The 21,298-nt window shown below is 38.1% G+C and overlaps 2 protein-coding genes across 7 annotated transcripts in view; both read left to right on the plus strand.

Moving 5' to 3' along the window:
• Positions 1–21,298, plus strand: part of MAMDC2 (MAM domain containing 2) — a 374,048-nt gene that overhangs the window by 87,728 nt on the left and 265,022 nt on the right. For all 5 annotated transcript variants that reach the window (XM_048218282.2, XM_048218280.2, XM_057305609.1 and 2 more), the window contains one exon: positions 7,369–7,426. The gene's annotated coding sequence lies outside the window, so the exon portion shown is untranslated. The remainder of the gene's footprint in view (positions 1–7,368; positions 7,427–21,298) is intronic.
• The window catches only part of CFAP95 (cilia and flagella associated protein 95), a 113,057-nt gene that overhangs the window by 87,728 nt on the left and 4,031 nt on the right, over positions 1–21,298 (plus strand). For both annotated transcript variants that reach the window (XM_026519348.4, XM_026519349.3), the window contains one exon: positions 7,369–7,426. In XM_026519348.4, the coding sequence (XP_026375133.1) occupies positions 7,369–7,426 (58 nt within the window). The remainder of the gene's footprint in view (positions 1–7,368; positions 7,427–21,298) is intronic.

Genomic DNA, 21,298 nt, shown 5'->3' on the forward strand with positions numbered 1-21,298 from the left:
CAACCCTGTGGCATTTAAAGCAAGAATTTAAACCATTAATGTTCAGGCTGAGTACTGAGAGATATGCTTTTAATTCTGCCATGTTGTCAGTAAAGTCTTTGTTTGTATTGGCTGTGACTTTCTGTTTTGTATCACTCTTGGGGCCTTTTTACTTTTATAGAACCCCCCGTAATACCTCCTGTAGGGCTCAGAGCTGGGTTTTAAACTCATGTCTGGTCTGTGTGACTGCAGAGCTTGTGTCCTTAGTAACTATAGTACATTGTATTTCATGCTGAAATGTGTAGAGTGCTCCATTTCCTTCAAAGTACTTTCACATGCATTATCTATTATCTGTTTCCTCCTAACATTTATACAAGGTCCTATGAGTAGGTATCTTCCTAATTGTACAGGCAAGGAAATCAAAGCACAGAGATAATCAAAGAATCCAATTTCTCATTAATTAATCTGTCCTTCTAGTCTGTAAGTATTTATGGAAGAGATACTGATGGGGTAATTAAGATGTAAAGGGTTTAAATGACTTGCTGAAGGCCCCATGACCACTTGGTGGTAAAAGCAGAGACTAAAATCTCTGGGTTTTCAGGTGTGTTCTTGATGGAAGGGGAGAACTGCTTCCAAACTGCTAGGGAACTTAGCAAGGGCTTAGCTTGGATCCGGAGTAAAAGCAGACTCAAATTGTCCTCTATTTCATCTGTTCTCTCCACTTCTTGCCCACTAACTTCCTCAAGGTTGATACCTACGGTGGACCTAAGGGTATAATGCTAAGTAAAATAAGTCAGTCAGAGAAGGACAAATAAGGTATGATTTCATTCATATGTGGAGTTTAAGAAATAAAACAAATGAACAACAAAGAAAACAAGAGACAAACAAAAAAACCAGACTTCTAAATACAGAGAATAAACTAGTGGTGGCTACGGGGGAGGTAAATGGGGGGGGGGGGTGAGTGAAATAGAGAAGGGGGATGAAGAGTACACTTCTCGTGAGGAGCACTGAGTCATGTATAGAATTGTTGAATCATATTGCACATCTGAAACTAATCTAACACTGTATGTTAATTATTTTTTAAATGAGGGAGTAAACAAAGATAGAGAAAGATGAGAGGACCCCCCCCCCCCCGACCAAATAGAAAATCCTTCACAGGAGAGCCATGGCAGTTATCCCCACGACTAAGCTCACCAACGTGCTGGCTGTGCAGCAGCTTTGGAGAACCATGTCCTGAGACTAGAGAGAACAGAAGTCTCTAAGAGAAATGTTCTCAAGAAGTAAAATTAACTGAACATATTGAGATGAGAATTACTCAGCTGGGGAAGTTTGAGGGTAAATTAGTGGTACATTAAAAAAAGGCCTGGCATTCAGCAGATGTGGAAGAACGATCAGATTTGCTCTGCATGGCTTCGTTCCAGAGGTAGAAGGAAGAGGAATCTCTGCTCAGTTTGAGATTAAAAAAGAATGATGATTTCTTTTAAGAATGAGACAGAATTTCCCAGAAAGGTTGTAAGCTCCCCTTCTCTCTTACCACACAGAGTCAAGTAGGATCCATAGCCAGAGGGGCTATACCCATCCTAAATGGTGGGCTCTGCCTCTCCTGCTGCCAGCAAGGGGATTTATTCCAAATTAATTCTCTACTTTTTGGGGTCTTCGAGTCACTTACTCAGGTTCAGACTCTGAGGTGGGACCATCTGATTTGCTGAGTAGATGTCACGTTCCCTTGTTGCTGCTGCCGGAATATCTGCCTCTCCTTCAGACAAAACAGAAAAGAAGCAGTTGACCTTTAAAGTTCTTCCAAGTTTAAGAAACCGTGATTTCATGGGTTTTGGTCACAGATTCACACATGTTACCACAGAGGTTAGTGCGGTTGTAGCCATTTTAACTAATACCGTAGCTTTAATAATCACTTCGATATCAGTTGTAGTTGTAGGCAGTTGTAGTCATTTTAACTAATTCCATGGCTTTAATAATAATTTCAATATCAGACTTCTTTCCCTTTTTTATCTTGTAGATCACCTTTAGTTGTTCTCCAACTTAAAACCACTAAAGGTTGGAGAGGGCATGTGCGGCAAACTGTGGGTGGTGCTGGGCAAAAGCCAGCTGTCCACCTTCCAAGTGTTCTTACAGCATGGCATTATACTGGTAAATTTACCAGCATCTGGTCTGCAGTTTTACATTTCCAGAAAGGCCATTTTCTCTGTGCTTCAGAATTTATCTGACTCATGGAGATTGACTTATGCTCATTAAACCCACAAGAAAAGCCAGTATTTTAATTAGTTAATATATAATGAGAAATAAAATGTTCAAGCACACCAGTCATGTCAGCCTAACAGGGGGGGAAAAGAGAAGAAGAAAAAGGAAGGCAAACTATAATCACAATGTTGTACAGAGTGTTTGGAATCAGAATAAGGTGAGTTAGTTATAAGATTGCAATGGTCAATGGCCTCAGACTCTGATTACCTGATTAAAATAGGACTCTTCAGTTTTAAGTAAAAAATGTACAATTTAAATTACCTTGAGCCAAAAAGAGAGTTTATTAAAAGAGTTTGAATTACCACACGGAACTCTGGGAAAGTCCTTGGAAGAACTGAGCTTCGGAGACCACTGGAATCAGGACCAGGATTCTCTTCCTGTTGGCTTCCCTTTCTCCCTCCGAGGGGAGGGACTTTACATCCCATAGTTCTTCTCACAGGAAACTGACTGACCCTTCCTCATTTATCCATGGAAAGGAATCCCATGGTAGAGTCCTGATGGAATCTGAGCTGGAGGCTGATATCTGGACCTATCAGCTACGGGTAGTGATGGAGTGGTGGAGCGTGGGACAGGCTTACTTGAGATGATTCCAGACAATGAGCTAAAGTTATTGTTGGCTGTCGTAAGTCAGACTGGAGCACTGACTTTGGTGTACTGCAGCTCTGCTCCTGGAACCTCCGGAGAGGTCTGTTTATGAGCCAGGACACCTCTTCCTCAGGCCAAGAACCCATGCCTCCCTTAGTTTTCTCATCTCGCCTTCTTGAGTTTCTCCGAAGGCCATTTCCCTTCTAATGGACTTATTCTTTCATTATATTCTTTATTTGGCTATAGCCTTCAGCTGATATCTAAGAGGAAGATCTATGTTGATTTCCATGGTTTTCTTTTCAAAAGGCCATCTTGTTTCAAATCGGATGAAATATATCACTTGAAGATTTTTGCCCTGCTCTTCAGATTAAAAAGTGGGGATGGGGGGGTTATATCATATGGTTTATAACTGAGTCACTGACAGTCATCATTCAGTATCATAAAAGTTTCCGTATTGTTGAGCCACATTACATTTTCAGAAAGATCACTGAATATTTTAACCTTCCACCTTTATTTACTTTGATTTCTTGTAGTAAATCTATGTCTTTTTATATTCTAATTTTACTTTTATTGCTTCATGCATTTGATCAATTTCTCAGTGCCTACCTTGTATCAGACTCTGTGCTGGGAGGTGATAATAAAGAGAGGGAGAAGGGCCTGAGCTTGGGTGGAGTGGGTTTCTGCCTGCTTTAAGTGCATTGAGAGATGCCTTTCAAATTGGCCTGCGCAAAGCAACACTCTATTTGACTGATAATTATACCATCTGGGTCATAACTTTGGATGAGAATAAGGTATGGAAACAAGTTCACTGTCATCTATTAACCCTTAAACATTTTAAGATTATGGAATATTTCCATATGAAATACTCTTCAAACACCTATCTCCTTATTACCCAGTTATAATGTAAGTTAATATTTTTGCCGTATTTGCTTCTTATTTTTTTAGGGAGACAATTTATCATGACTTACAGAGTCATCTAATATATGCACCATATTGATAGACATTGGCTTCCAATTGTTACAAATAAAGCTGCATTGAATATCCTTATATGTGTCTTCCTGAGTATATACTATGCAAGGATTTCTTAATATTCAGAAATATAATTGCTGGCTATTAAATATATGCACCTTCAATTTTGTAAGATGTTGCCACTAGTAGTGTATGAATATGCTCATACTTTCATATCCTTATAAACATTGTAGAGATTTTAAATTTTTACCAAATGGATATAAAATGTATAAAATGGCATGTTATTGTTTTACTTTGCATTTCACTACCGAATTTAAGACACTTTTAAGACTGAATTTTTTTCAAGTATTGATTGGCCATTTTGTTTTCTTCTACTCTGAACTATTTATAACTTTAGGCCATTTTTGTATAGGATATTGTCTTTTATTGATTTCTAAGAATTTTTTATTTATTCTGGATACTAATATTATTTGACTTAATTTTATAATAAATATCATCTTTTTGTCTATGACTTCTCTTGTAACACTGTTTATGGTGTCTTTTGATCAATAGAAATTTTAAATTATAATTTAATCGAGTTATATATAAAATGTCAGATTGTAAACTGTTCTAGAAATTATAAATACACACATGTGTGTATGTGTAACATGTATTGAGTCTATAAATAAAGGAGTTATTTTATGTCCTTTAGCAAATTTTGTTAATTTTTGTCATAAATGTCTTTTAAATCTTCTGTTAGATGTATTCCTATAGGAACATTAGAGATTTTATTGCAGTTATAAATGGGACATTTCCACTTTAATTATGCTTTCTAATTTCTTGTTGCTGGCATATGGGTATGCTATTTTTGTATATTGATCTTGTATCCAACAACCTTCGTGAAACTTGCCTATTGTTATCATTTGTAGATTCTCTTGGAATTTTTAATGTAGACAGTCTTATATCTGTGGAAGATGAAAATTTTGTTTCTTCCACTCCAGTTATTACACTTATGCTTCTTTTTCTTGTTTTACTGCATTTTCTTGAATCTCCAGTACATAGAATAGAATCCAGTTCATCAAATAGAAATACTGATGAAGGACTTCTGTGACTATTTGGGAATGTTTCTGGAGAGGGTTTTCATCAGCTTAGTTTTGATTCCCATTTACTGTTTTCTTCTTACAGTAATGTTGCACTTCTCTGTTCATTTTAAGTATGTTCAATTTTCCTGGACTAGCAGCAATCTGGTATTCTAAAGAGGGGCAATGAGACATTGAGCAGTTTTCTCAATCTCTTAGTTCAAGAGTGCCCTCTACTGTTGGAACAGTGAAGTGAACTTTATTTCATTAAAGGCATCTTTTTTTAAAGAGTGGTAGTTCTAGGACCCTTAACTTTCCCAGAGACAGCACCTTTCCAAGACTGCTACTATGGTCTTGATGCTTTCCAGGCCACTTTCTTGGAAAGCCAATGTTCACATCCTCTAGTCTCTGACTTATTCTCAGTATTTCCCCATCAGAGAAGGATGCTTTCTTTCTGGGGGTGATGCCTTCTGTGTTCCATCCCCATTAGGGACTTGCAACCCTCTCCCCTCTTCCATGTAATCCCCACCTGATTTTGCTCCAGAATGGGCTCCGGATCTGGTGCTACTGATTCTGGATTGTTCTCCCACCTACACGTAAACTGAAATTTGTAGTCTTCTCTAGCCTCTGTTATACTGTTGGCATGGGTGATTGTGTGATTTCATTTGCTTTTGCTGTTGATCTATATGGTTTTGGAGGATATATGTAAATATTTGGGCTTAGGGATCCAGGAATGTGTAACAATCTTGTCCTGACTGTGGATTTGTCATTTTATATTTGTGATTCTGTCATTTTTTTTTTACTTATATATGCTGTGTTGTTAGGTTTATTGACTTAAGATCTTCCTGGTGCTTGTTCCTTTAATTAGTAGGTAATGATCTTTATAACTAATAAATTTTGACTCAAAGTCAATTACATATTATATTAATATAAGAACACTAACTTACTTCCAGTTAATATTTTGTGGATGTGTCTTTTTATATGCTTTTGCTTTCAAATTTTCTTCGAAAATAATTTTATTCTAGGTATAGAATCATGGAGTTGTACTATGTAATACACATTGACGTTCAGTTGAATTCAAGAAATACTTTCACTGATGAGTTTAATTCTTTACTTTCATTGTCATTGCAAAGATTTTTATTTTTATGATTTTAATTTGATGAGCAGAAGTGATTTTCCTTTCTTCCTTTTATTCTTCTCCTTTCCTGCTTTTTTATTAGCTTGGTCTTTTAAAAGAATTTATTTGCTAGTTTGAAAAGTGTATTCTAATTTTTGTTCTTTTAGTTGCTGGTACTCAAACTTGAGCACGCATCAGCATCACGTAGAGGGCTTGTTAAAACACAGACTGCTGGGCCTTACCCCCAGGTTTCTAATTCAGCAGATTGGGGCTGGGTCCCGTTGTTTGTATTCCTAACAAGTTTCCAGGTAGTGCTAATACTATTATTTTGGAAACCACACCTGGTTTCTGGAACCGGTGGTTACCACCAGGTAAAATATTAGCACCTATACCCAATAACCATTCTGAGTTCGCCTTCCTTGTTATTTTGGAATTCTTTTACCTGTTAAATTCTCTTTCCCACCAGCATAGCCATGCATTAAAATGTTCAAATTTCCTTGTGCCCAATATTTTTAAGTGTGCAATTCTCAGAGGAGTTTCTTTGATTGTCTAGTCCCATAATATTGCCAGAAACAGAAGTAGGGCTTTCTAAAATTTATATAATTATTTCTCGTAAGAGAACAATTTTTCTCCCACCTTGAGTTCCAAACAGAGAAGCTTTTTTGCAAGTTTCTCTGGACTGGTGGCTGGAGTTTCTTTGGTTTCTTTTATATGAGGGTACGGACTTCACAGGCTCCTGGCTATAAGTAGGAGTTTAGCTCTTTGCCTTCTGTGAACCCAAGGCCACATCTCGAGCCCTTCATATGCAGTTCAAACTCCAGCTTCTAGCCTTGGCACATCATCTTATGGCTTCCCATTCTAGTGAGTATCCTCTTCATTTCCGGCACCTTAGGGTTTCCCTTTGGAGCTTAGCTGTGCTTACAGACTTGGGGGAGGGAGGATGTATTTATTCAGCGTTGCTATGTGTTTAATGGGGTGGAAGTTGGGAAAGCTATATAATCTCAGTCCACCTGGTTGTCTTCTCTTATCTTTTTCAGTTGTCATCTAGCAGAGAACATGGGGCATAGGGTCAAAAAGGGTTGAGGGGCAGAAAGTGGGTGATAAAGAGAATCCCACAAGTTTGGAATGCACCGAAGCTCAAGGCCTTGGGATTGGTAGCCTATCATTAGTACAGGAGAGTAGTAAGTGGTGCTGAATTGGAAGTAGTTGAAGGAAGGGCATCCTGTGGTGGTAGGTAATGTTATAAACAAGGTCTGGGACAGTTGGAGGTTTTAACATTTTTATTAGGGCCAATCTTCCTTGAAACGTTTTTATTTAATGTAAAGTATGTAACACTAAACATTTTGAATATCGTTCTTTTTGGAGTCGTTCTTCTCTCAGATACTGACTTATCCCTCTTAGGTGTGCATCGACCACATATGCTGAAGAGTGTGCTCCACCATATGATTACCAGCCACTTGTGAGTATAAAATGGCTGAAAAGCCTTATTCTGATACTTACTTATTTATGTACTTCAAATGATTCTTTACATCTAGTGTAAATAGTCAAGCTTGGGAAGAAAGGACAAATTGCTGAGATTTATGATATTGTACATTTATTTAGAGATATTAGCTATTAGTGAGAGTCAGTGGAATGTTTTATGGTTATGATTTAGTTTTGGAAGTTTATAGATTTCAGGAAGAAAATATTGCAGTGTCCAAAATGTATTAGTCATTTTCTTGTCTTATTGTCCTTTTCCCTGAATTCAATTTATCTGGAATAAAAACCTACCTTTCGGGGCGCCTGGGTGGCACAGCGGTTAAGCTTCTGCCTTTGGCTCAGGGCGTGATCCCGGCGTTATGGGATCGTGCCCCACATCAGGCTCCTCCGCTATGAGCCTGCTTCTTCCTCTCCCACTCCCCCTGCTTGTGTTCCCTCTCTCGCTGGCTGTCTCTATCTCTGTCAAATAAATAAATAAATTCTTAAAAAAAAAAAAAAACCTACCTTTCAATTCATTTGTATTGCATTGACATGTAAAAGTAAGTGGTGTAATTTAGCTCTGGGAGATGTGCGTGTTGATAAAATATGTCCAGTTTATAACTTCATTTTACTTGTACTTAAAAAATTAAACAACAGAAACAAAATAAGGCTGCTTCCTCTTAGTTTTGTTATGGAAGTCTTGACTGGTACAATAGGTAAGAGATTTAACTATAGAAAAAGAGGAGGAAATAAAGTCATCTTTATTTTCAGAGAGTATGATTATCTTCCTAGGAGAACTAAGATATTAAATTGAGAAGTAATTAGTAGAAATCAGACCATTTAGTAAGGTGATTGAATACAAAATAAGTATATCAAAAATAATATCTTTGCTTCATATCAGCACTGCTTAGTAAACTGTAAAAGAAAAAAAAACACAAATTACTGTAGCAACACAAATTTTAAATACTTTTGTGAAGAAAATTCTAAACCAAATAAAGATCAATAAAGAAGAGGTGGTAGTTTGTCTCCAAAGATGGTGGGCTTTCCACAAGCCACTTCCCCACAGCAAGGTGAATGATGTCCCCTCTTTTGAATCTGAGCTGTCAGGGAACTGATTTGATCAATAGAACATGGCAACAGTGACACTATGCCAGGTCTAGGCTAGATTGAAGAAGACTGCTTCCAAGTCTTGGAGCCCTGAGCTTCCATGTAGGAAATCGAGGCACTCGGCTGGAAGGGGAGGCCATGAGGAGGAGCACTGATGAGCTTGATTCATGAGTGAGGAAGCCATGTTGGATGTCCAGCCTACTTGAGCTTCAGCTGCTCTCTGACTGCAACCCATGAAAGGTTCCAAGAAGATAATAATAAATTCCATTAAGTTTATTTTAACAAATGTACACCCAAAGATAACTGATACAGAAATCTTGACTACAAGGGAATAACAACCATTTTAGGAAACTGGAAAACTAAATTAATTATGATTAAATTCATAAATTTAATAATTATATTAAAAATGGATTTTGTTTTCCATTAGAACTCTGAGATTATAAGAGTTATTTGAAATAATAAACAGATGAGAATAATCAAAAGTTTTTGAAACCAGAGTAAAACCAATTTAGGGAAGTATAGGATCCATGACCCTATGTTATATGTTATAGTCTTATTTATTTTTTCTCATCAAAAAAGATCATTCAAACCATAAAGAAAGCAAATATGGTAGCTTATAGATTAATACCTAATTGGTAATATATATGTATTATATATTATTGGCAGGAAAATTGTTAAGACACTAGGGAAAGAGCAAAGGACAATATATAGACAATTTATAAAGCAAAAAATGTAAAACTAGCTAATACAGGGAAAAATCCCAATTTACAAATATTAAAAGATGTGAATTAAAACAATAAAAAATTTTTTTTGCTAATAAAATTGGCAATATTTTAAAAAATAATAATATTTAATGGTTGAAGATGGGATGAAATGAATACTTTCATCTGTTGCCAGGAAGACTGTAAATTGTTTTAATCTTTCTGGAAAAGAATTTGGCAATATGTATCCAGATACTATTTGATCTCATAATTTTCCTTCTAAGAAACTTCCTCAGAGAAAAATAACTCAACTAGGGATAAAATTTATATCCAAGGATACTCATCACAGAATTATTTGTAATGGCAAAACTTGGAAAGTATCTAATGTTTTAGTATTAGGAGTAGTTCTATTAAATATGTTGCAGTTGCACGATGAGTTATTTTGTAGCCTTTATAATGTCCATAAATGGTTCTTAGTGTCCTGATAAATCTTGATTTAAGGTTAAGAAAAATATTAAGATACAAAATTGTATGCATATAAAATTTATTATGTTAATATAATATGTAAATATTATGTATGTATAAACTATGCAAAAATATAGAGGAAAAACCAAAGAAACTGTCAAAATGCTAGTAAAGTTGGCCATTGGATGGTGAGATTCTAGGTGAGTTCTTTGTCTTTACACATTTTAGAATTTTCCAGTGCAACAAGCATGATGGCTTAAAATCAGAAAAACCAGAAGGAAACAAATATATTATTTAAAAATGCAGTTCAGGTCCATTTCCTTATATATACAGGATCTGGCTGCATCTCTAAACAAAAGGTAGTTGCAAGACACATAATTAAAAACCCACAAACTTTTAAAGGACTGATTTCTCCACAAGCATAAAGATAAAGAATGTGAGATGTATTCTCAGGGTGCATAAATCATTGGCCATTGTGCTGTATATTCGTGCTTTTAGTTTTTTTAACATTATTTCTAATATTTCTCATGTTGCTTGTTTCCACACTAACAGCACAGCATGCCCTGGCCGTTATTTGGCTTATTTAGAGTTTTGTTCACTCACTTCCAAGTTCCTTGCCAAAGTAATTGATGTTGAGGCATGTTTTTTAGCACTGCTTCTAGCGCCCCCATTCAATGAATGCTTACCTTGTTACATTGTTATAGGGTACAAAAAGAAAAATTTAGATTATAATGACAGCAAGTGGTTAAATAACAGTAGAATAGTGACTGAACTCTGACATAGAAGTTACTGTGCACATAAACAAGTGTATGATTCATAAAATACTGACAAAGAGAATATTTTTTTCTTGCTAGAGACTTCACCATGTGGACTTAGCATAAACACATTACACCATTCTCAGGCTACAGCCTTTGCAATTATGCAATTACTGAAGAAATCCTAAAATACTGGACTCATATTTCAAATGTTTTGCATGAACTGAAACTATTAATTTTTATATTATCATTTCTTTTTTTTTAAAGATTTTATTTATTTATTTGACACAGAGACAGCCAGTGAGAGAGACAGCCAGTGAGAGAGAGAGACAAGCAGGGGGAGTGGGAGAGGAATAAGCAGGCTCCCAGCAGAGGAGTCTGATGTGGGGCTTGATCCCAGAACGCTGGGATCACGCCCTGAGCCGAAGGCAGACGCTTAACGACTGAGCCACCCAGGTGCCCCTATATTATCATTTCTTATATTTGTTTAATTGATACTTGCGTAAAGTGGGATAGCATTATAGGAATTCTAAAGTGAGTGCAAGTTATCATCCCATAGCTCTAGACATGAGTAAATAAATACAGAGTATTAGGAAGCTATGAAATCATTTTCAAGGAGAGAAAAGGAAGAGAATTGCAAGCTCCGTCCTCAGAAGTCCACCTCTTAAGTTGGATACTTTTATGGCTCACCCCAATTTCAACGAAAGATACCTTCTCTTAAAAGCTTCCCCATCCTTCTCCCAAAGAACCAAAATAGAGGAAAATTTAGAGAGAGCGTACGTTAGATGATTGGTCCAAGGCTGGCTGTTTAAAGAGTACAGAAGCTTTTAGGATAAAGGACAAGTGAGCTGAGTTTGAAGATGGAGAGTTGACCGAGCACAATCAGGATGAGTAAGGAAGAGAGTTAGTTCAGGCAGAGAGTAGCAAACTCAGGAAGTTGAAGGGTCAGAGGAATGAGAATGTCGAGAAAAAAAACCAAGCATGGCAATAGTGAAGGGGTGAGAGAGCTGGAAGAATTGGAGGTAATGAGCAAAGGGGATATACTGGAACTTATTGGAATTTCAGATGTAGAACAATTCAGGAGAATGACGGAGCCCAGGATGTGGACATGGGACTGAATTTCTATAATGGAATCAAAGCCATTGACTTGAGAGGGTGAAAAAAGTGGTAAGCCAGAGTGTAGGCAAGATTCTAAATATGGCTGTTGGAAATCAACCTACAGGACAGCAGGAAAGAAAGGTAATGCCAAGGACTGAGTCAAATGACCAAGCCCTCAGTGGGAGCATTTTGGAGCCTAATAGCTCCTTCCAGTCATGCAGCTGCCATTTGGGTACATCTGGTTGGTCATTATCAATGTGAAGTATCATTTTGTTTTCCTAAATAGAGCTGCCTATTGAATGACCTTTCCAAACATATGGGTAGCTTGAACCCCAGAAATGTTCCATGTCTTACTTAGTTCACTCAGAGACAGAAAGCTAAGGAAGTTTTTAATAGAGAATTATGTTTTAAAATTGGTATGTGGGGCACCGGGGTGGCTCAGTTGCTTAAGCGTCTGCCTTTGGCTCAGGTCATGATTCCAAGGTCCTGGGATCCAGCCTTATGTCAGGATCCATGCTGAGCAGGGAGTCTGCTTCTCCCCCTCCCTCTGCGCCCCCCCCCCCCGCTTGTGCTCTCTGGCTCTTTCTATCTCTCTGTCAAATAAATAAATAAAATCTTTTTTAAAAAAATGAAGCTGGAATGCATTCCAAACCAACTTTGAGGAATCCCTGCCATGTGGCACAGTAGGTATGAAAAGAGGCTGCGTCTCTAACATTGTTCTCTGCAGCAGCAAGATGACCTGTCCTACCACTGGGGCTCATTGCACTGGTACAGATATAATATTGTTAAAATACTGATATTTCTGTGCTTATTGGTTTGCTGTCACCTTGAGTTCCCCAGAACCCTGGCCCCTGAGTAGCCCCAGCCCCTTCCCTAGACTCCCAGGACTCAGGACTGCATTATGACTTTCCTAGACCCTTAGGACCTTTGCCATTATGGGCTCCTTCTTCCATTAAAAAATAAAACAAAATATATTGTACAACTGCACTGGTATAAAGACAAATACAATCCAAGTTGGATCATATTCACTTTTGATGGCAGGGCGTGGATTTAAAAGCTTATTAAAGAAATATATTTCTTTGGCTGTTTGTCTTCTTGCCTATTTATGACTGTATTATTATATTTTATGGTCATGTTATATGACCATGTTACTGTTAACCCTCTTGAAATTATTACCAATGTACCAATGGGTGTTATTACACAGAACAAAAGCATACAATACTCATTTTTTTCCCTGGGAAATACTTTTGGACTCTTGTACCCTATTTTGAGCAAAACTTTCTGTATAATAGCTACCATCAGTTGCTGCCCTAAGATCTTAATGAATATTAAATGGCCAGCAACATTTCCTGGCTTAGCTATGAGTTTCTATGTTTAATAGAGTTAGTTTTTCAAAATGGCATCTGCATTTTTTATTACGGAAAAATATATGTATTATAAAATTTACTATTCTGCCTTGTTTAGTGTGGAATTTAATGGCACTAAGTACCTTCACCTTGTTACTAGATTCATCTTGAAAATTCTGATTTTAAAAGAAATGAAAACATTTTTTTGAGCTCCCAAATGTACCGTGGGCTCTAGGCACTAGGCCTCCTGTGCTTCCTGGTTGAGTGGGCCCAGACTGGACCTTCTGGAAGTTTAATACTTGCCCAACCAGGGGCCTTTAGGACTTGCCCAGTCTGAGTGACTATACTGATTGATAAATACTTTTTTTTTTAAGATTTTATTTATTTATTAGACAGAGATAGAGACAGCCAGCGAGAGAGGGAACACAAGCAGGGGGAGTGGGAGAGGAAGAAGCAGGCTCATAGCGGAGGAGCCTGACGTGAGGCTCGATCCCATAATGCTGGGATCACGCCCTGAGCTGAAGGCAGACGCTTAACCGCTGTGCCACCCAGGCGCCCCTGATTGATAAATACTTTTGAGTATTATCCCAGACCAAAATGCATCTTGGCTGTGAGTCAGAGGTGGACAGCAATCTTTAAGAGCCCTTTGTTGTTCAGTTAGGCTCATTCACATGCAAGAAAACCCCCAAAGGCTGGAATTGCCTTTAGTTTTCTGCTTCCTAAGAAGGGATGTCTGTCTACCAGGGTCCTTAAAAACAAGAGAAGAAAAAGAATGACTTGCTGAAAACATCCAAAAGCTAAGACAGAAAGTGAATCTAGCACAGATTGGGGGTTCTGTAGGAAGCATCACTTCTCTGAACTAAATTAGCTTTGATTCCCTTTTCTTTTTAGAATCCTCTCTTTGTATCTTTGCTCCATTCTGTGCCCCCATGATCTTCCATAATTTCATTCCAGTATACAGTCCTTTTCTTTTGCTGGTTCTCTTTTAAAAACATAATAGCATGCAAAGTTGTGTCATCTAAATTGGCCACATGGAATAAATATGTATAAGCTTTTAGTTCAGAATGAAGTGTACTTTTTTGACTAGGTAATGTCTCAGGTCCTAGGATGTGTTTTCATGACTTTTATTTTACTATTTTCCCTGAATCTTAATATATCTACTGTTTAATTTTCTCTTTTTTGTCCTGTTAACATTCTAACTCAGTATCTACTGACAAAAGAATAATGGCCATTTGCTGAATATCCTTGTTTATCTCATTACATTGACTATTGGCTAAAATTAGAAAGAGTTTTAGATTATTCTACAAATGAGGTAGGGGTGGGAAGTGAATTTGGAGAAGAGGGAAGGGGTCATGTGGTTCTACCTAATATTTTTTGATTGATGTCAGGGTGTTCCAAAATACTGCTATTAGCTAACCATAGAAACAGCCCTCTATTGCTTGGGTTCAGAAGGAAATGGTGGCCTTCCTCAATCTAAAATAATGCCTGAAAGATCTCATTGTGTAGTATATGTGTGTGCTGACCTTATACATATACACATAGATTTGATTTGTACCTTATAAGCAAAACAGTTCCAGTTCTGAGTCTCATGGTATTCTGCCAGCGTTAAGGGATCACATTTCCTAGTCCCCAGTTTCAATTTTAGGACTTGCTGGCAATTGTTCATATAGCTCCACAGGATTCACAGCTTTCCCAGGCTGGGATACAAGAGGATTTGCCTTATTTGGGGGACTATATAGTTGCTAATAGGTAAGAGGAAGGAAGGAGGGAAGGAAGGAAGGAAGGAAGGAAGGAAGGAAGGAAGGAAGGAAGGAAGGAAGGACCTCTCTCTCTCTCTCTCTCTCTCTTTCTCTCTGTCAGTATATATATGTACACAGTTGACCCTTGAATAATGTGGGAGTTAGGGGGACTGACCCCCCACACAGTAAAAAATCCACATATAATTTTTGACTCACCAAAAACTTAACTACTAATAGCCTACAGTTGACCAGAAGCCTTAATGATCACATAAACAGTTGATTAACACACATTTTGTATGTGTATTATATACTGTATTATTACAATAAACTAAGCTAGAGAAAAAATGTTATTAAGAAAATCATAGGAAGAAAAAATACGTTTACAGTACTGTACTGTATTTATTTTTAAAAAAATCTCTGTAAAATTGGACCTGCACAGTTCAAACCCATATTGTTCAAGGGTCAACATTTGTCACAAACATGTAGAAATAGAACAAATAGGAGATAGATATGATGGATAGATAAGTAGACATCCTTCGTATCTGTCTACCTATTTATCCGTCCATCTGTCCATATCTATCCATTTATCTATTTCTTATTGGTTCCATTTCTCTGGAGAACTCTCAGTAATATAGACAAAATGATCTTTATGGGTTCTCTGGTTCTCAGATTTCACTATTTACGTATTTGAGGTGATTTGATTCTCTTTCATTGATCCTGTCCCATCCTAATAGTATTTATTTATGATCAAGTAATCTTTTTGATGAAGGACCTTGGCAAACATTTAATTTGAGTCTACTTGAAAATTAGGAAATGAGTATTTTAACTCCTGCTCATCTCATCCATCACTAACAGTTGAGAAATTGTGGTCTTAATTCTCAGGAAGCTCAGATTTTCGAGTATTTTTCGTTGTTGTTGTATCCTTTTAGTAGAAAGAACCCTGTTTTCTTTAAAACTATACCTTCATTTTATATTGCCTTCAGTAACTAAGTAATATGATCTCCTTTTGTTTCTGCATCAGATCATAAAAGCTTAGTTCTAATTTCTTTCTTTTAATTATGTTTAACTTCTAAGATGAACACATTGGCTTTTGTAAAGAAGAAAAAATCTTTAAAAAATGTGAACTCTGGGCCTCAATTTTATAACTAACGATACCATTATAAGTATAAAATAGTGGCAGGTATCCTCACATAATGTAGACTGAGGAAAAAAAATGATATTTATTTTTTCTATGATTAAGATGATAGGACCAATCAAAATTTGTGCATAAAAAAGAAAAAAAATGTGTCAGTAGCTAAGGTTTAATACTATATTGCTTATTTTTTCATGCTGGCCATTACTAAAGTTTGTATGATATTGTTTAAAGTCAGCTTATTTTGTGAAGTGATTGTTCATATAGATCTCCATATTTTTCTTTGAAAAATAAATAAAAAACCAGACTCATTAATGATATAGATATTTATATTTATATCCACAGCCTAACCTGCCTTGTACTTTCCATGACTATTTTCCTTTAGTTGAATACCCCTTCTGGTTACAAATGTTTTCCTTTGTAAAATTTTATCAAATAAAAAGGCACAGTAAATGTTTCTTAGATACATAACAAAAGTATACCCAACTGGTAACATGTATGTTGTTGCTGCATTTGCCAGTTACTCTTAGGTCTATAATGTAGTCACTGGAAGAAGAAAAGAGCCAATAGAAATGAAATCATTTTTAAGTAGTGAAGAAGTGAATGTCTGAGATGCCTATCCTCCATGATCCCTAGGGTTGGTAAAGTAGATTTGGCTGTATGGAAATTGTCCTTTTTCTCCCACATCACTCTGCATGTGTGTACAGAAGACAACCTCGTTAGGGGACGACAGGTCTTCAGTCAAGTGCATGTAACAGCTAAAGAATTTTATACCTTATGTATACTGAAAATAATGAAATGAAATCTCACAGTAATCTACCTATATATTTATTTACTACCCCATCCAGTGTGACATTCACATAAATAAGCTTGCTGCCTCAAATACCTTTTGAAGACTAAATAAAGTACCCCGAACGAGCACACTTACAGGCATGCTAGGGAAGAATGGTCTTTGCTGTATGAATGCCAGGTGGCTAATGGCTCTCTGTAATGGTGGACGCAAGGTTAGTTCACAGTGACTGATTTGGCCAGGAAACAACACATTATGCATTTTTATGGATGATCTGGATGAAGGAATTGAGACTATGCTTTCAAATTATCATATAACATTAAATTAGGCAGAGTTACTGATGTTCCAGACAGCAGGCTGAAAACTGAAAATGACCTTGAAAAATAAAACTATAAAAAATAAAAGATCCCAAAGAAATAAGATGAAATCAAATAAGACTAAGTATAACCAAAACTGGGTGAGGACTGAGTGCACAGTTGACTAAGAAACAGCCATGGCATTTTATTCAGAAGAAAGTTCAGGAGACAGCGGTGCTCAGAGTAAGAATGTAGCACTCAGGGGACAATGGGGAGGGGGGTGGGAAGGGGATGGGGTTCTAAGAACAGGCTACCTGCCTCTTAAAGCTACGCTGATACATTTTATTGATATAGGTAGTAAAACCATATGCCGTTTGTCCTTCATTATGACAGAAGGTCAAGTGGGGAGCCCACTCACCAAGAGGACCTTCCTGTAATGTCCTGACCATGTCTGTCCATGATTTGTTTGAAAGAAGAAAGAAGAGAAAGAGAAGAAAAGGAGGAAAGCTTTCTTAACCTTAAGGCAGATTTTCCCCATAGTGATTCTCTTGCTGCATCTTTACCGCTTCCTGTTTCTACAGAGCCTGTTTGCCCTCAGCGTATCTTTCTCTGTCACTCTTTTTCCATCTTTTATCAGCATGTTTCATTCGACTTCCTCTGTTTCTCTGAAACAGCCCTGTTTGTCTTTTGTCCGGTCTTGCTCTCCATGAAGTTTCTTTGGAAGTGGGCACTTGTTGGCTACCACTGCATTCTTCCACCTCCCTCGACCTTAAGAATCTATGACATTGCCCACTTCATACCTCTCCTTCTCTGTCCTTCATGGCTTCTTTATAGACCCAGCCATGAGTGTCCATAAGACTTGGGATCTGGAACTCTGTGCTTCTCATTTTATGCAATCTCAGAGAATTCATCCACTCCCATGGCTCCTCAACCATTACCTTTTTGGGGTAATGTATTTTATATAATTTCCAACTTACAGGAAAGTTGCAAGAATAGCAAAAGGAGCTCCCATATAATCGTTACCCAGAGTCACCAATTGCTTACCATTTGAGAGTAGGCTGGAAACATTGAGCCCCTTTGCCTATAAATAATTCAGTGTGTATTTCCTAAGAACAAGGACACATAGCTATGGTAATATTTTCAACCTCAGGAGTAATTGATGCAGTATAATTATGTAACTCACAGTTTGTATTCAGTTATCATCCATGGTCCCAATACTCTTCCTTAGAGCTATTTTTCCCCAGCCAGTGACTACTACTGTGCGTAGGGCACTAACCTCTCTCCAGGCCATCAATTCCACAGCACCACCTTTCAAAGATTTTGTACTGATGTCATCTCACGTTAAAAATGTCTAAAATGTGACTCATCATTTCTCTCCTATAACAAATTCTCCCCCGTCTCCATGTCTTTCTTATTCCTTTTTGTGGTTTTAGAACTCTCCCAGCCATCCAGATTTGAAGCTATGGATCATCTTTGCTTCTTTATCCCCAGTTGGCCTGCTAGGTCCTCTAAGTTCTTCCTGTGAAATGTCTCTTCCAGTCTGGCTCTGTGTAAGCCCTTGCACACTGGTACCCACCCATTCCACACCTCAGACAAATTTTTCCTGTGATCTTCTTCTACCTGGAGGGCCCAGAAAAAGCTCGTAGTGATTATCCTATCTTAAATAAATGTTGTCAGCACTCAGGGTCTGTGTAGCACCAGAACAGTGAACCAGCCAACAACAATGTGTGGTGATTCACATAACTGCTTCTATGGACAATTTCTAAACATTTCTTCCCACTCCCACTAAATAAATGTTGAACAGACATGTAAATATTATGTTAGGGTGTGGGAATACAACAACTGTCTGCAACTCACATGTGCAGAGGAAAATTGTCTAACTGATAACTGGCTGCCTTTTTGAGCCCACTACCAGTAGGAAAACATTAATCCTTCAATCCATTTAGAGCTTAGTTTGATTCCATAATTTAAATGGTTCCTCTAGGAGGTGTTCAATCTTCCTTTAAAAAACTTTCATTTTCTCAGAGATCTTCCATCCTTTGTTTGCAGAAAAGAACTAACATAGTAGAACTGAGCCGGTTATCTGTTAAAAAGCCTGCTTGCAAGTTGGCCCTTGGCTAGCATCTAGAAACTTGACTTTTGGGATTCGAATTCCCTAATGAGAGAGGCTCATTGCACCTAAACCGTTTGTGCAAACAATATGGTTCACGTTGAACTTGTGGGAGTCTGGAATTCTGGTATTGCAAGGCAACGAGTGCCTCTATGACCAGCCCCCAAGAAAAACCTTGGCCACTGAGGCTCTAATGAGCTTCCCCAGTAAACAGCATTTCACAGTTCTTTGCTGGGGTAATTTAATGCATCCTGTGTGACTCACCAGAAGACTATTGGAAGTTTGTACCTGGTTTCCTCTGGACTTCGGCCCATGTGCCTTTCCCCTTTGCTAATTTTGCTTTGTATCCATTTGCTGCAGTAAATCATAGCCACAAATACAACTATATTTTGAATCCTGTGAGTCCTCCTCGCAAATCATTGAATCTAGCGGTAATCTTGAGAACCCCCAACACACCCTACTTTTCTCCACATGGCAGATTGTTATTTTCCCCAAATGGATGAGCACATGTGGTCATCCCACATGCTCTTGCAGTGTGATTTTGATACTCTTCCCATTGAGAGGCAGAGTCCTTATCACCTCCAGTAGAGCTGGGTGAACTGTAACTGCAGTAGAAGTGATACAATGTGACTTTGGAGGCCAGGTGATAAAAAGCAGTGTAGCTTCCTCCTGGTTCTCTCTGTGCCATTGTCATTCTCAGAACCCAGTCACCATGATGTGACAAAGCCCAAGTAGGCCCACAGAGAGGACCTGTGTACTTGTTCCAGTCAACAGCACAGCTGAGGTCCCAGCAGACAACCAATGTCAGCCACCAACTGGAGTGAAGGATGTTTCTAACCCCAGCCTTCAAGTCACTCCCAGCTTTTAGGACTTCTCTGCTGAAGCCTCAGACAATGTGGAGCAGAGGGATGCTGTCTTTGTATACCTCTTCCAAATTCCTGACCCAGAGAGTCTAGAAATGGGTATTGTATTGTACTGTTCCCTGTGGGTTGACCTGTTACACAGCAATAGTAACTATGACTCTAAGACGGCATCCAAGTATATGGAGAGGGGGAAGTGACTTAGCATCCTGATGCCTGCAGGCAAGAGTAGGATTTTTGTATGTGCTGTTGTCTGCCTCTTCTGGGCTCTGGGATGGTGTCCCTAGTTTACCTGGCTGCTCTTTTCCTTGCTGGAATTGATGGCTATGGTCTGTGGATGTTGAACTGTCGTTCTTTTTCTGTTTCCCCCCCTTCTCTCTGGGCTAGGTTGGCACCCAGATGGCTTGCTTGGGATAACTCAGCCCCGTTCCCACTTCCATAGGTATTGTAGACCTCACAGAAGATTTCTGTGACTCCCATCAGCCCCACATCCAGTGTTTGGCTTTGCAGCTCCTGTCAGTAACTCCCTTGCAGACTTGCCACAGGATGCCAGAAGTGATTCAGAGTCTCCCTCTGCCTGAGAATGCTGCTCCACCAGCCTGGGTATGGTTGTACTCCAGGCAAATGAAAGGGCAGCTTGAGATGCTCAGTTTCAAGTTCTCATGAGGGATGGGGAGCTCCTTAGTCTTTCTGCCATTACTTTCATTTATCTCATGCACTTCTCTCTGTACAGGTCAGAGGGACCCTGCCTGACTAAAGTCTTGGAAAGGGAAAATTGGGAAATACGTTGGCTCTTTCTCCCGTCCTGCTTTTTCCCTTTTCCCTTATTTTCTCATTCCTATAATTCCCCAGACTTTTCCTTTTCTTCCTACTATCCATTCCAACTTTTGGTTAAGCCTTAATGCAAAGGATATTTTTCCTACGTATTGGGAGATCTCTATGATCTGAGGTCTTCCAGGTTTGGACATTGATATTCTAAAGTCCTCAAGACTGGAAGTTAGATCACAAAGGCTATTATCTTGCTGAAAAATACTATTTTGCATGTTAAAAGCTGATATTACTTTGCTTTTCGGTTGCCATTTTTTTCTGAAACAAACTGTGATCTCACCTTGGGCAGATGGATGGTTACAAACGGAAAGGGCAAAACTATTTATCGTTTGGAGATGATTCCCCCCTGTGTACTTGGTTTGAGTGGCACACCAAATTACTTGTTTGTTCAAGACCCCCACCATCTCAATTTGGCCTTGGGTCTGAGCTGCAGTCAATATTAAGGTCCTTCAAGGTGAATCTTGGTGCAGCTGCTTTATTCTGTCTTGTGCCTTTTTATTAAACTTTGAAAAACATATTTGCTCTGCTTCCTTAAAATAATTATACCTTCTAGGTTCCTAATAGTTTGTTATTGTGCTGTTTTCTTTTTCATCTATTCCATATTTGCATCCTTCTAATTCCTTTTTTTAAATTTATTTTTTTGATG

This window comes from Ursus arctos, unplaced genomic scaffold (assembly GCF_023065955.2).
Source record: "Ursus arctos isolate Adak ecotype North America unplaced genomic scaffold, UrsArc2.0 scaffold_33, whole genome shotgun sequence".
NCBI classification, from domain to species: domain Eukaryota; kingdom Metazoa; phylum Chordata; class Mammalia; order Carnivora; family Ursidae; genus Ursus; species Ursus arctos.